Source organism: Arvicanthis niloticus, chromosome 27, assembly GCF_011762505.2.
Source record: "Arvicanthis niloticus isolate mArvNil1 chromosome 27, mArvNil1.pat.X, whole genome shotgun sequence".
In the NCBI taxonomy this organism is placed as follows: domain Eukaryota; kingdom Metazoa; phylum Chordata; class Mammalia; order Rodentia; family Muridae; genus Arvicanthis; species Arvicanthis niloticus.
In genome coordinates this window covers 13,739,912-13,751,528 of record NC_133435.1, presented here as the reverse complement: position 1 = coordinate 13,751,528, position 11,617 = coordinate 13,739,912, and the positions used below count along the sequence as shown (strand labels likewise).

The window sequence follows — 11,617 nt, the reverse complement described above, 5'->3', positions numbered from 1 at the left end:
ATTTAATATTCTCTCTTGACTACCACTACACTCTTCCTCCACTATCCACCTGCACTGGTCCCAGCCTGCAGCCTGTATCCCAGACCTCACATCTGAAGGAGTTGGAATGGGCCAGAGTTCATCTCAGTTCATGTAGACAGGTGAGTCGGGGGATTGTTTAATTCAAGTTCTTTTTAAAAGCCGAATCAGTTACAGATAACGGTAATGAGAGAAACAGATGTGGAAAGGGTTACCTTTGGTAGAGTCGGGGAGAAGGGCACACAGAAGAAAGTCTTTGTTCTGTTTAGCAAATGTCCTGTGATCCTGGCCAACCTAAAAGTAGAAAAGAGGTAAGATGAAGACTACTGGGAAAGACACCAGCCATACTCTGGCCTCCGCATGCACATGCATACTTGTGTGTCTGTGTATATGCACATCAGTATGTGCAAACAGACAGACAGACAGACAGACACAGACATGCGTACACGCACACACAAAATAAAAGATGGTGATGGTAATGAAGAAGAAAGTTTGAGCTGACTGGGTAAAGGGAAGGTGAGAAGCTCTGCAGGAGAGAAAGATGGAGATTCAGGCTCCTGCATGGATCGTTCTGACAAACACAGGCACCATGACCTGACAGGTAGAAACAATTATTAGCATTGCTAATTTTTTTTTTTTTTTTTTGAGACCAGGAACTGTTAAACATCAGCAAAATAAATCCTATTCCGTCTTTGCAAAAATAAGAAGGGGATTTCCTCTGCTAATGTCTGGTCCATGAAGACACAATATCAGACCGAGGCTGTTTACAAAGGATCACAAACTCTTCACGCTGATGGTTGGATTTCAGAAGCACACATCAGCTGAGTGGTTCTGCTTAGAACATGGCAGTGGAGTCTGGAGTGTGCTGCCAGTGGAGTGGAAAGATGCAATCCTTTGTGTTTTTATGTCATTTAGTGCAGTCACCCAGACATGTTCCCAGTGGGCAGCCCTTTGTACAGACCTAAGGTTAGAATCACAGATGTGCATAAAATTATTCTGTTTGCTATGCCAGCTTGAGTCCCCGAGTTCACCGGAAGCCACACAAAGCTAAATATGGTAGTACAGATCCGTAAACTCAGTGCTTTTATGTTGAGATGGAACACAGAGGTAGGAAAATCCCTGGAAGCTTGCAGGGCACCTGCCCCAGAGTCTACAGAGGCAAACAGAAAGATTCTGCCCCAGATAAGTTGTGGCTGATACCTAAGGTTAACATGGCAAGTGCACACCTGAACTCACACATGTGCCCACACATGCATGTATATGCACACACAGAGAGAGATTTAAAAAGAAGAAAGCGTGCTTGTGCAGTAAGGACTGGGAGAGATGATGCTGGGAGGAAAGGAGGCTGGAGTTATCAATACAACTTGCAGGAGCGTTAGAATGTTGTAATAAGGGGCTACTTAGCTATGCTGAATTTAGTTACTTATGGAATTTTTCCCGGTCTCCAGGACAAAAATCTTCCTGGTTACTTTGTTAACTCTGAAAGCATTTGCTGATTTCCAGACCTGTCACCTTTCTTAGTTTTTTGCTTTGTTTTATTTCTGGTAGTTACTGTAATCTATAGTCATAAAACTTGTTTTTTTTTTTTTTTTTTTTTTTTTTTTTTTTTTTTTGCTCTTTCTTTTTTTCCTTTTTTTTCTTTCTTTTTAAGTTTTATTTGTTATTTATTTATTCAGCTACTTGCTTGTCTGCCTTGCTCATAGCTCTACCCTCCGTGTTTACTATGACACCTTGGCTCATGTCCACGTTCAGCTTGGTGTGCTAGCTACATGGCTCCCTGGAAATGTCTCTGTAATGAATTTTCAGTTTTAGGTTATATGATTTTAAAGTATTGATTTGTCCACTCTAAAATTATATTTAAAATGCAGGATTTGTGTTGGTACTCAGGATATTAAGAAGCTCTTTCTGGGCTGGGGAGACCGCTCAGGTGATAAAGAGCACTTGATGCTCTGATCCAGGACCTAAGTGCAGTTCCTAGAACCCAAGTCAGATGGCTCACAGCCTCCTGTATCCCCAGATCAGAGCATCTGGTACTTCTGGCCTTACTGGCGTCTGCCATTTACTGCATGTGCCCACAGATACACACATCTATACATAATTTTTAAAAATAATAAAAACAGACCTATCAAAAAACTCTCAGGGGCTAGAGAGATGACTCAGCAGTTAAGAGTGTCCCGCGCCGCTATCTGACCAGCAGAAAGACGCAACACAACACGAGATTCTTCCCAACGCAGCTTTACTCAGGAACCTTTCTTACAATCTCTCTGGAAGCCCCCATCCCAGTTTTCCTTTCCCTTTTATCCCCATGCCTGGTCACTCAGAGCCTGCCACGTGGGCACACACCATTGGCACACGTCAAATGGCCTGATACTACGCGGCGGCGGAGTGTGAGGAAGTCAGGCGTCATTCATAAAATTAGGCAGGCACCATTCATAAGCTTAGGCCATTCACAAGCTTAGGTGCCATTTTAGCAGGCCACCCCACCCGCTCCCCCCATAAGAGCACAGACTGCTCTTCCTGAGTACCGGGGTTCAATTCCCAGCACCCATACAGCAGCTCATAGCTGTCTGTAACTCCAAGATCTGACACCCTCACACAGAGATATACATGCAGACAAAACACCAATGCACATAAAATAAAAATAAAAGAGTGAAAAATAAAATAACTTCTTTGAACCTTCATAGTTCAAGAAATTGAGAACTGATTTTAACACATCTAGGAAATCCTACTGTGAAACTAATCACGGTCTAACTGAAATAGCTTGTTTACCGAGGCCACAAAAATTCCTCCAGGAAGAAACAAAAGTAATGCCCACCCCCACCATCACCTCGGGCTTCCATTTTCTCCCTTTGCACCTGCTCCCACAGTGTATTAAGAGTTCACTTGCAAAAGGGTCTTCACCAATGTCATCGTACTAGAAGAGGGTTCTATGTGTATTATGTGTGCATAGAACAGGGAGTGGAAACTACACCACCTAACTCTATAAAACATTGGAATGGATCTTAACATCCGGAATGATTTTTGAAACATTACCGTGTGTGTACAATTGCCCTTAGAGGTCAAGTTACAAACTCTGGTGTTGTTCCTTTATTGACATTCACCTTGTTCTTTGGAATAGGGTCTCCCATTGGCCTAGAGACTACCAATGAGACTAGATTGGAGGGTAGCTGCCTGTCTATGCCTCTCCAACACTGTGCTTACCATTGTGCACCACCAGGCTCAGCTTTTTAAAAAGATAGGTTTACAGGGACAGAATTCAGTACACCCTGCCTACATGGCAAGCACCAGTGAATGAATGAAATGGCTTTGTTTTTAAGACACATGAACCTTTCAGCGTTCACTTAAAACGGGAAGACAGGAAAAACAGGCATGTGGGCGTGCTTCCAGTCTTGCTCTTCTACACCAGGTGAGCCCGTTCTTTTTGTTTTGTTTTTCTGTTTTTACTGTTACAATGGTCTGGAAGAGGATTAGATACTGTAAGTAGAGTGGGAGGAGCCATTACTTTTTCTTTTGCTACCAAAAAGTGATCAGAAAAGTGGAAAAACCTCAATACTGCAAGATCATAAGTAGAAAAAATAAATAACTTTTATTTTGTACAAAAGAGAAAGTGTACCAGAGCCAAAAGGCTGTGTTGTGACCCAGAGCCAAGAGGCAGGCTTTCAGTGTCCAGGGCCAAGAGTCTCTGTGCATCTCATGGCCGAGCAACCTTAGGTGTCCAGGGCGCCAGGGAAGCCAGGCTCAGAGCAGTAGCAGAGAGCCCAGCAGCAGCTCGCCCTGGCCCAGCGGTCGTCCGCGCTCCAGCCCGCGGCCCTTGCTCTCGGCCTTGATGCGCACGGCCAGGCGGCGGAGCTGCTCCTCCGGGAGGCCGTCGAAGCAGCAGTCCTGGTCCAGGGCGGCCTTGCGGCTGCGGCGGACCACACTGGCGCGCTGCTGGCCCGACGGCCGCAGCACCAGGCTGAGGCGGCAGCCCAGGGCGCGGGGCTCGAGCGCGGTGGCCGGGCCCTCGGCGCGCAGCAGGCGGAGGCGGAGGCGGGCGCTGCGGGGACAGTACTCGGCCGCCAGGCGCAGCGTGCAAGCCCCGCAGCCCAGAGCCACGTTGGCCTCGGCTTTCAGGCGCTCAGCATCCCGGCCGGTGGGGGCCGGGAGCGCGCAGGAGGCGGCGCGCTCGTGATCGTGATCGTCGCCGCGGGGCGCGGGACGCGCGCTGGCCCGACCGCGGGGGCCCCGCAGCGCTCGTCTCAGGAGACCGTCGGGGGCGTGCAGGAGGCGGCGCATACGGGGCACAGGAGCGGCTGGTGGGGCTGAGTCCAGATCCCCCGGGGCATTGAGCTCAGCGTCCGAGGCTCGGCGCGGGCACGCATAAGTGTGCGCACGGTGGCGAAGTCCCAGCCGGGGGCTGCCGGGGTGGCCGAGGAAGAGCGACTCCTTCCGGCGCGTGTGCGGGCTCTCGAGCAGCGCACAGAAGCCGTAGACGGTGCGCGCACGGGGCAGGTGCGGCAGCGAGAGCGCAGCCTGGGAGCGCGGGTCCCAGTCGGTGCGACCCGCACCGTCGTCGTCAGGGTCCTCGCGGTCTTTAGGGGTGCGCGGCCATAGGTCGGGTTCGGCAGCGCAGCGCCAAGGCAGTGCGGCGGCCGGGAGCGGTGATTCCGGGGCGCCGGGAACCGGCAGCCGCGGCGGGATGCAGAACTCTGGGATGCGGCCCGGGGTGAGCACGTTGGAGAAGGCAGGCTCAGGAGTGGAGGAGCGGAGTCGACCGAGAAGCCTCATCCTTCTAGCTTATGCCCGAGCGTGGCGGATACAAGAGTGCCTGCAACACAGAGAAAATGTTGAATTTGTGCTCCTGAAGTCCAATGGATCCCTTCCTTGACCCTCTGAAAGTACCGACAAATCTAGGGTTCCGGGTCAACACGAATCAACCTTTGGAGCATCCTCATGGTAACCAAAACTATATACGTGAATATATAAAAATCAAACCTTTTCTTCTTCAGTCTCACTGGGTCCGATTGCAGGAACAAAGCAGGTGACGTCTAATTCACAGCTAGGGCTTCTTCACCTTCAGCACTGCAGCTGTGACAGTGGCGCTCTTGCCTTATACCTTAGCGGGAGTCACGCCCAGGTGCCAAGAGGCCAATCCCAAGAAGTAACAGACTGAGCCCGCCTTTCAGCCATCCCTTCCCCCTAAGTCCCCAACCGCTTGCTGTATGGGTGTTGCAGGAGCTGTCTCTGGGACCTAAATTGCGGTCCCTTCGCTAGAGCGCCACTTACAGGTCCGGATAGTGCTGCAGATGAGTAAAGGCCGTCCTGTCACCCTGGGAAAGAGAATTTGATAGTTCAAAAGTTTTGTGGCCTATCAGAGAAGGCGAGGAAGGATGAAGAAACGTAAAGTTGATTTTGGCGACTAAGTAAATCCGATCCTCCCACTCGGCACCTGACTCATACGTTCCACTGGCTTCTATTTTTCAGGATGCATACCTATTTCCAAGCACAGACTAAACTTGGCATGTCCGTTTAGGATGGGGTTATATGCAGACAGTTTTGTGAAACTGAAGACGCTTTAGTCCGCCTACGTTTAACATATTCAGACGGCTTGTATTCGACACTGGACTAAAAGGTTGGAGTAGTTCTGCACCCACCTCAATTCAAAAACCGTAGATCCTAAGTCGGGGGTCAGCACCTTATTTATTTAGCCTCTGTCTCCCTCTGCTGGACTGTCCTTGATATCACCATGGTCTGGGCTACCAGATGCCCTGAGCACTGGTGACTTCGGTGAATAAATGAAGTGCAAAAACTTCTGAATGACTGTAATGGGGATGGAGTTTGGAGAGAGCTTTTGGGCAGATACCTAAAAGCAATACTTGATTTTCCAAAACTACCCTTTTCCTTCTGCCCTAGCCAGATCTATCCAGAGGCAGGGGATGGGGAGGTGGAGGTTGGTGGGGATAGGGAGGGGGACCTTACATTAAATCCAAGGATCCTCTTATTTTCTGAGGTAAGAAAGATGAAATGAGGGTTTGGGAGAAACTCCATGAAGGCTAAAAAGAGCTTGTTAGTATGGAGGTCCGCGGTGTATCTGCTATGCGTTATTTCCCGGTCCAAAATGCCTGTTCCATATTTTGTTTCTTCTAAGGGAGTGGGGAATTGTGAATGGACCCCAAGACTCATACACAGCAAACAAAGACGGCCAGTGCACCACATCCCCAGACCTAGTTGCTTATTTTGAGAGAGGGTCTTACTAAGTGGCCCAGACTGTCCTTTAGACTGTCTTTAGACCAGGCAGGCTTTGAACTTGCAGTTTACCTGCCTCACCTTCCTGAGTGCTGGAAATACTGGCCTATGCCACCAGACACAGCTGACTTTTAACCTTCTGTGTGCATCAGCCCCATCCGGAACTGTCAGGATCCCTGCAAGCCCCAAGATGGGCAGGGGAAAGATCCATGCGAGGAAAAGGCTGAAACTTGAGTCAGCACCACCTTTGAAACTTCCAGAGTTTAGCCCCAGGATTTATTTATTTTTTTCATACATATTTAAATACAGTAAAATGTTGGGGAAAGGTTTCCAGGTGACAGTTATAACAACAAAGCTTTAGGCATAGTGACATAACGACTCCCTAGCAAATTAGGAAAGCACCTGTGACCTTTACAGTAAGAATGGCTTCTGTTGGCTCCTAAACAGTGCTCATGAAGAGGGCCTAAGGAGAAACCACGTATAATAAGCATAAGGATAGGGTCTATTGGCAGATGATGCAAAGTACATGGGACCTCTTTCATGAGGAAGGGTTCTACTCGCTGAGAGACAAAGCTCAGGATTAAGGGGGATTCGGAAAAGCTGGCTCCATAGAATAGTAAAAAGATCACCAAGTTGTCAGCTGCCACCCACTCCAGCCTTCTGGGTGACCAGGCATCAGTCATCTTCCTATGAAGTCTGGTTTCTCCAGTGGTTTCTTTAAGCTGTGCTTTCTACAGGAAACCTTGACCTAACTCTCCGTCTGCAGTTTGTCCTCAGTCCCTCTGAGCAGTCTATAGACTGCTGTTGTGTTTCACATGATCCTTTGGAAATCTTGATTGGCAGCTTTCTCTACTCTAACCGAGTTTCCTAGTTCATAAATCACAAAGTCACTCGAGACACCATATGTGTCATGAATTATAGAAACATAAACGAATAGTTAAGAGGACAGGAGGAGGAAATGAGAGAACTGAGGCACCACAGGGTGAAGGTTAGGGAACCTGCTATGAGTGTATTTATGATGCAATAAAATCCCTGTGATACAGAGCCCCAAACTGCCTTCATTCCAGTTACCCTGTCAAGGTCATTAACCTACCATCTTACTCAGCCCCCTTTCAATTCCAGCACCAGGGATACAATCCTCGGCAAATACTAAGGGCTCAGTCAATATTTGATGAGTTATATTGCATTAAATTGATAGTAATCTACCATCCAGTTCTTATGACCGTCAGGTGCTTCCAACCACCTATCTCACTAGCTAGCTACATTATTTGATTTCTCATAATAAACCAGTGAGGCAGATGTTTTTGTTTGCCAGTTGGGAAACTGAGGTGCACACAAGAGACCTTGCCTCCGGTCATTCAGAGTGAACCAGGCCACAGCTGCTGAGTCCTTTCTTGCTAGTTTCTGATCATTTCTTTCCTTCCCATTATTCACTCAGGGCTCTATAATTAAGATGATGTGTGACATATCTGAAACCCAGAATTTCGTTTGTTTGCTTGCTTTTGAGACAGGCCCAGGCTGGCCTTAGGTTTGTGGTGATCCTCCTGCCTTAGCTGCCTGAATGCTGGGCTTATAGACTTGTGCTGCCATGCTTTGGGACAATGTTTATTCTTAAAATACCTGGGTCTATTATTGTGTATCTCCTGCTATCCTTATGTTGGAATAACCCATTACATTAAGATCCTTAAATATGAGACTTCTCCTCTGTGTAAATACCATTCTTAATCACATTTCTTTAGTAGATTCATTTGTGATTGGACAAGTATTGATTTATATGGAAAAGCCAGGGACAGGGAACAGTAACTTATTCAGCTAAAGCCAAATTCACGTAGAGGTGTTCTTAGGGATCTCTGGCCATCTGATTCCCTAGTTCATCAGGTCAGTCAGCTGAAGAATCAATGTGAAGGGCCTTCTCTAAGGCAGCAAGCACCCTTGAAGCATGTCCTAGGGTGGACTGGCAGGACTATGTAATAAGTGTGTATCCAGTGCCTTTTCTTCTCCCTGGAGAGAAGACAACCTTTTTCCTAACCACCTTAAAAACATCTTTACAGTAACTAATTTGTGGTTACCTTTTAGCAACCATTAGACATTCTCCTTTGATGTCAGATGTTTGTCTCTTTCACGTTGGTACTGTGTACATAGAACCCTTAATCATTTTTGCAAACATTGTATTTATTTAATCCTTGAGATAATAATGGAAATCTAATACTCAGGCTACAGCTGAGGAAATGGAAATTTGTCATTCACAATATAGGAATACAGAGTTGAGCCATTACTAAGGCCTGCTTGTGACTCCCAACCATATCTTGGGGCTGGAGACATGGCTCAGTGGTTAAGAGCACTGGCTGCTCTTTCAGAGGATCCAAGTTTTATTTATAGCATCCACATAGAAGCTCACACCCATCTATAATTTTAATTCCAGGGGATCTGATTCCCTCTATGGGCCTCCAAATATATCAAGCATGCATGTTGTGCATATACATACATGTAGGCAAACCATTCATTGTAGAGAGAATATCTTGTGAATTGTATGGATGCATCACCTGTCAATTAAAAAGCCTATGGCCTACGGCTTAGGCATAAAATAGAGGTGGGACATCTGGGAGGAGAAAGAATTCTGGGAGAGAGAAGGTGGGACAGTCACTGAAGAGAAATGATGAGACAGACTTCATGGAACCAGGCACAGGTAACCAGCCATGTGGCAGAATGTAGGTTAGAGTGATTGGGTTGTTTTAGTTATGATTTAGTCAGAATAGAGCCTAGCTATATGGCCAAGTTATTTGTAAATATATTTTGAGTCTGAGTCTTATTCCTGGGAGCATGGGGTTGGGAGGAAGAAGCAGGTTTAACTGCAACAAAATGGCCCCCAACTTACGGCACTTAAAACCCAAGTTTACATCCTAAAAGGTCTGGATAAAATGTGGGTAAAGTCTGGCTAATAGAACAAGAAGTCTGGTCTCTTAAAATAAGAAACAAAACCAGACCAAAGCTTCTCAAAACAGCACAAGTCTGGGAAATAAATTCCTAGCCAAGGAGCAAGAACCTACAGAGAGATAGTATGGAAGATGGCTTTTTAAAGAAGCCCCTACTTAATTTAAAAGCAAAACACAAAAGTTGGTACTTCTCCCAAAGACAGAATGGCTGAGGGGCTGGAACCAGCCCCTGTTTACACACAGGCTAAATGCAGCCAATACAGCAGTGGATGGCTAAACCTATGGAGACTTCCTGGAGACCACAGCTGCAGAATAAGTCACTTGTTCTTTCGAAGTTGGCACAGCAGGTTGGCCCAATTCTGTTCTATGGGAATTAATGCTCTGCATTTGTGGCTTTCAAAAATGCAGCCCTAGGTTGGCTGCTGCAGGCAGAAGGCAGAAATACCTCCCTGTAAACCAAGGGACAGGGGCATGGCCAGGCGCAGCACAGTGCCCCATCTACTCAACAGCAAATAGCCAGACGATAGGGACAGGCAGATCTCTGTGAATTCTGGACCAGCTTGGTCTACACAGTAAAGTAAGGGTGGGATTCTCTACTGATGGATGCAGCTGCTTACAAATAACACAATCTGAGATTTGAAATGACATTTTTTTCCTTAAAAGTCTTATATAGGTACTTGCTTAATAATCAGGAGAGACCTTAGCAATTTAAAAAATACATACTCGTAAATCTTAAATTTATATAGAGAACAATATGAGTATGTTTAGAAGGTATGTTTATAATTTCTGTTATAATTTCAAATAGAAGATAACACTTTTGTGGGAAAAAAACTAGCGGGGGAGTCCAGCGGCAGGGACAAAGTCACGTGGTGGGGTCCCGGGTGGGCTTTCCACACTGCCTGTGGAGGGTTCCACATTCACACAGCCGCCATGGGAGGGCCAGCGGTTGCATTGGGAAGGTTCAGAGTTCCAAAGGCTGGGAACCTGGTGACAACCCCAGGAGACATGTGGAGTCCAGGAGTTTTCCAAAACTTTTATTGTTCATGGAGTGGTAAATGGGTGTAGATGGTTCGAGCTCCCCCTAAAAACCAGGGGAGCTTGGCTTTATAGGGAGGAGAAAGAGGGAAGGGAATAAATTAGCTATGCCCACCCCCACCCCCACCTTTAGATAACTCATTAATATTTAAATCTCTGGAGGTGGAGACCTGTTAATCACGCCCTCCACCCATGTCCTATGTAATGTGACTGCAGGTTGAATGGAGATTAGACCTCGTGTCAGGGCCCTGGGTTCTGGGGGCATGGCTGAACACCCACAACCCAAGAACCAGGATACCCTTCCATGGCCCGCCATCCCACTCTCTTTTCTTTCATAAAAGGAGGAGCAGCTCTGTGTCATCTGTAGCCTGCAAGGTACAGGTTAATGAGAGATGTGGACCTTGTGGAGTAGTCTGGAATCCGGGAGCATGGGGAGATGTATGCCATCCCTGACAGGCAATGTCCTGTTGGGTCACTGGCTACCTCAAACCCATCGCTCTACCAGGGAGACCAAACCATCTCTTCACAGCCCGACATCTCACTCTCTTTTGGTGAAAATTTTGGATGAGGGAGTCAAAAGAAAACACTACACAGGCCGGAGGGTGGAGCATAACCAAGCCAAGGGCAAAAGGGAATTGAGGGTGGGGTTTGGAAGGCAGGGGATCATTGAATCAATTAAATATAGGTTGTAGAGTTTGAGGGTAATGACATCTGATTAATCTAAATAGACATGTTTTCCTCACTAACATATAACTTTAACTATGTGACTTTGGCAAGAGTTTATCTGCAGCTGGAATGTCTGGATCTGTCTTCTATAATGAGTGTCTCTGGGTTTTGCCATGTATTTCTGGAGTCTGGCGTGCATCTCTGGAGTCTGGTGTGTGTCTCTGGATCTCAGTGTGTCTCTGGATTCTTCAGTCAGACAAGGTGGCTGGAAGAAGGCAGCTTGGCAGGTTCCAGGAGGTGGCACTGTCTCTGGGTCTCAGCATTTCTCTGGAGTCTGTAGTCAGATGAGGTGGCTGGGAGAATGTAGCTTGGTGTCTCAGGCAGGTTCTAGAAGATGGCATTGTCTCTGGGTTTCAGTGTGTCTCTGGAGTCTGCAGTCAGACGAGATGGCTGGGAGAAAGCAGCTTGGCATCTCAGGCAGATTTCAGAAGATGGCATTGTCTCTGTTGGATCTGTGGATATAATCACAGGGAAGCAGCATCCCCGGCAGGGAGATGTCTGCAAGGGCTAGATATTGAGCATTAAGTCACCTGGGAGCAAGCACATCATGGTCTGTCATTAAGATCTTAGAAAAGCAAAGGTGTTTGAGGAAATTTTAGTCCTGGAAGGTATCTTTGAGTCTGTTTTTGGATGGCTGAGGGAGAAAAAAAAAATCATGTTAATTATGTATCTGGGATGGG

At 47.0% G+C, this 11,617-nt stretch overlaps 1 protein-coding gene across 1 annotated transcript; it reads right to left on the bottom strand.

Moving 5' to 3' along the window:
* Positions 1 to 3,581: 3,581 nt before the first annotated feature.
* Positions 3,582 to 5,317, bottom strand: LOC143439718 (C2 calcium-dependent domain-containing protein 4A-like). Its single transcript, XM_076926166.1, has 2 exons — positions 4,993 to 5,317; positions 3,582 to 4,825 (listed from the first exon to the last, which is right to left on the bottom strand). The coding sequence occupies exon 2, from the start codon at positions 4,783 to 4,785 to the stop codon at positions 3,757 to 3,759; it is 1,029 nt and encodes a 342-aa protein (XP_076782281.1). The 5' UTR covers positions 4,786 to 4,825; positions 4,993 to 5,317; the 3' UTR covers positions 3,582 to 3,756.
* Positions 5,318 to 11,617: the final 6,300 nt, after the last annotated feature.

Coding starts and splice junctions, on each gene's coding strand:
- LOC143439718 (XM_076926166.1), bottom strand. CDS start 4,785: ATGAGGCTTCTCGGTCGACTCCGCTCCTCCACTCCTGAGCCTGCCTTC.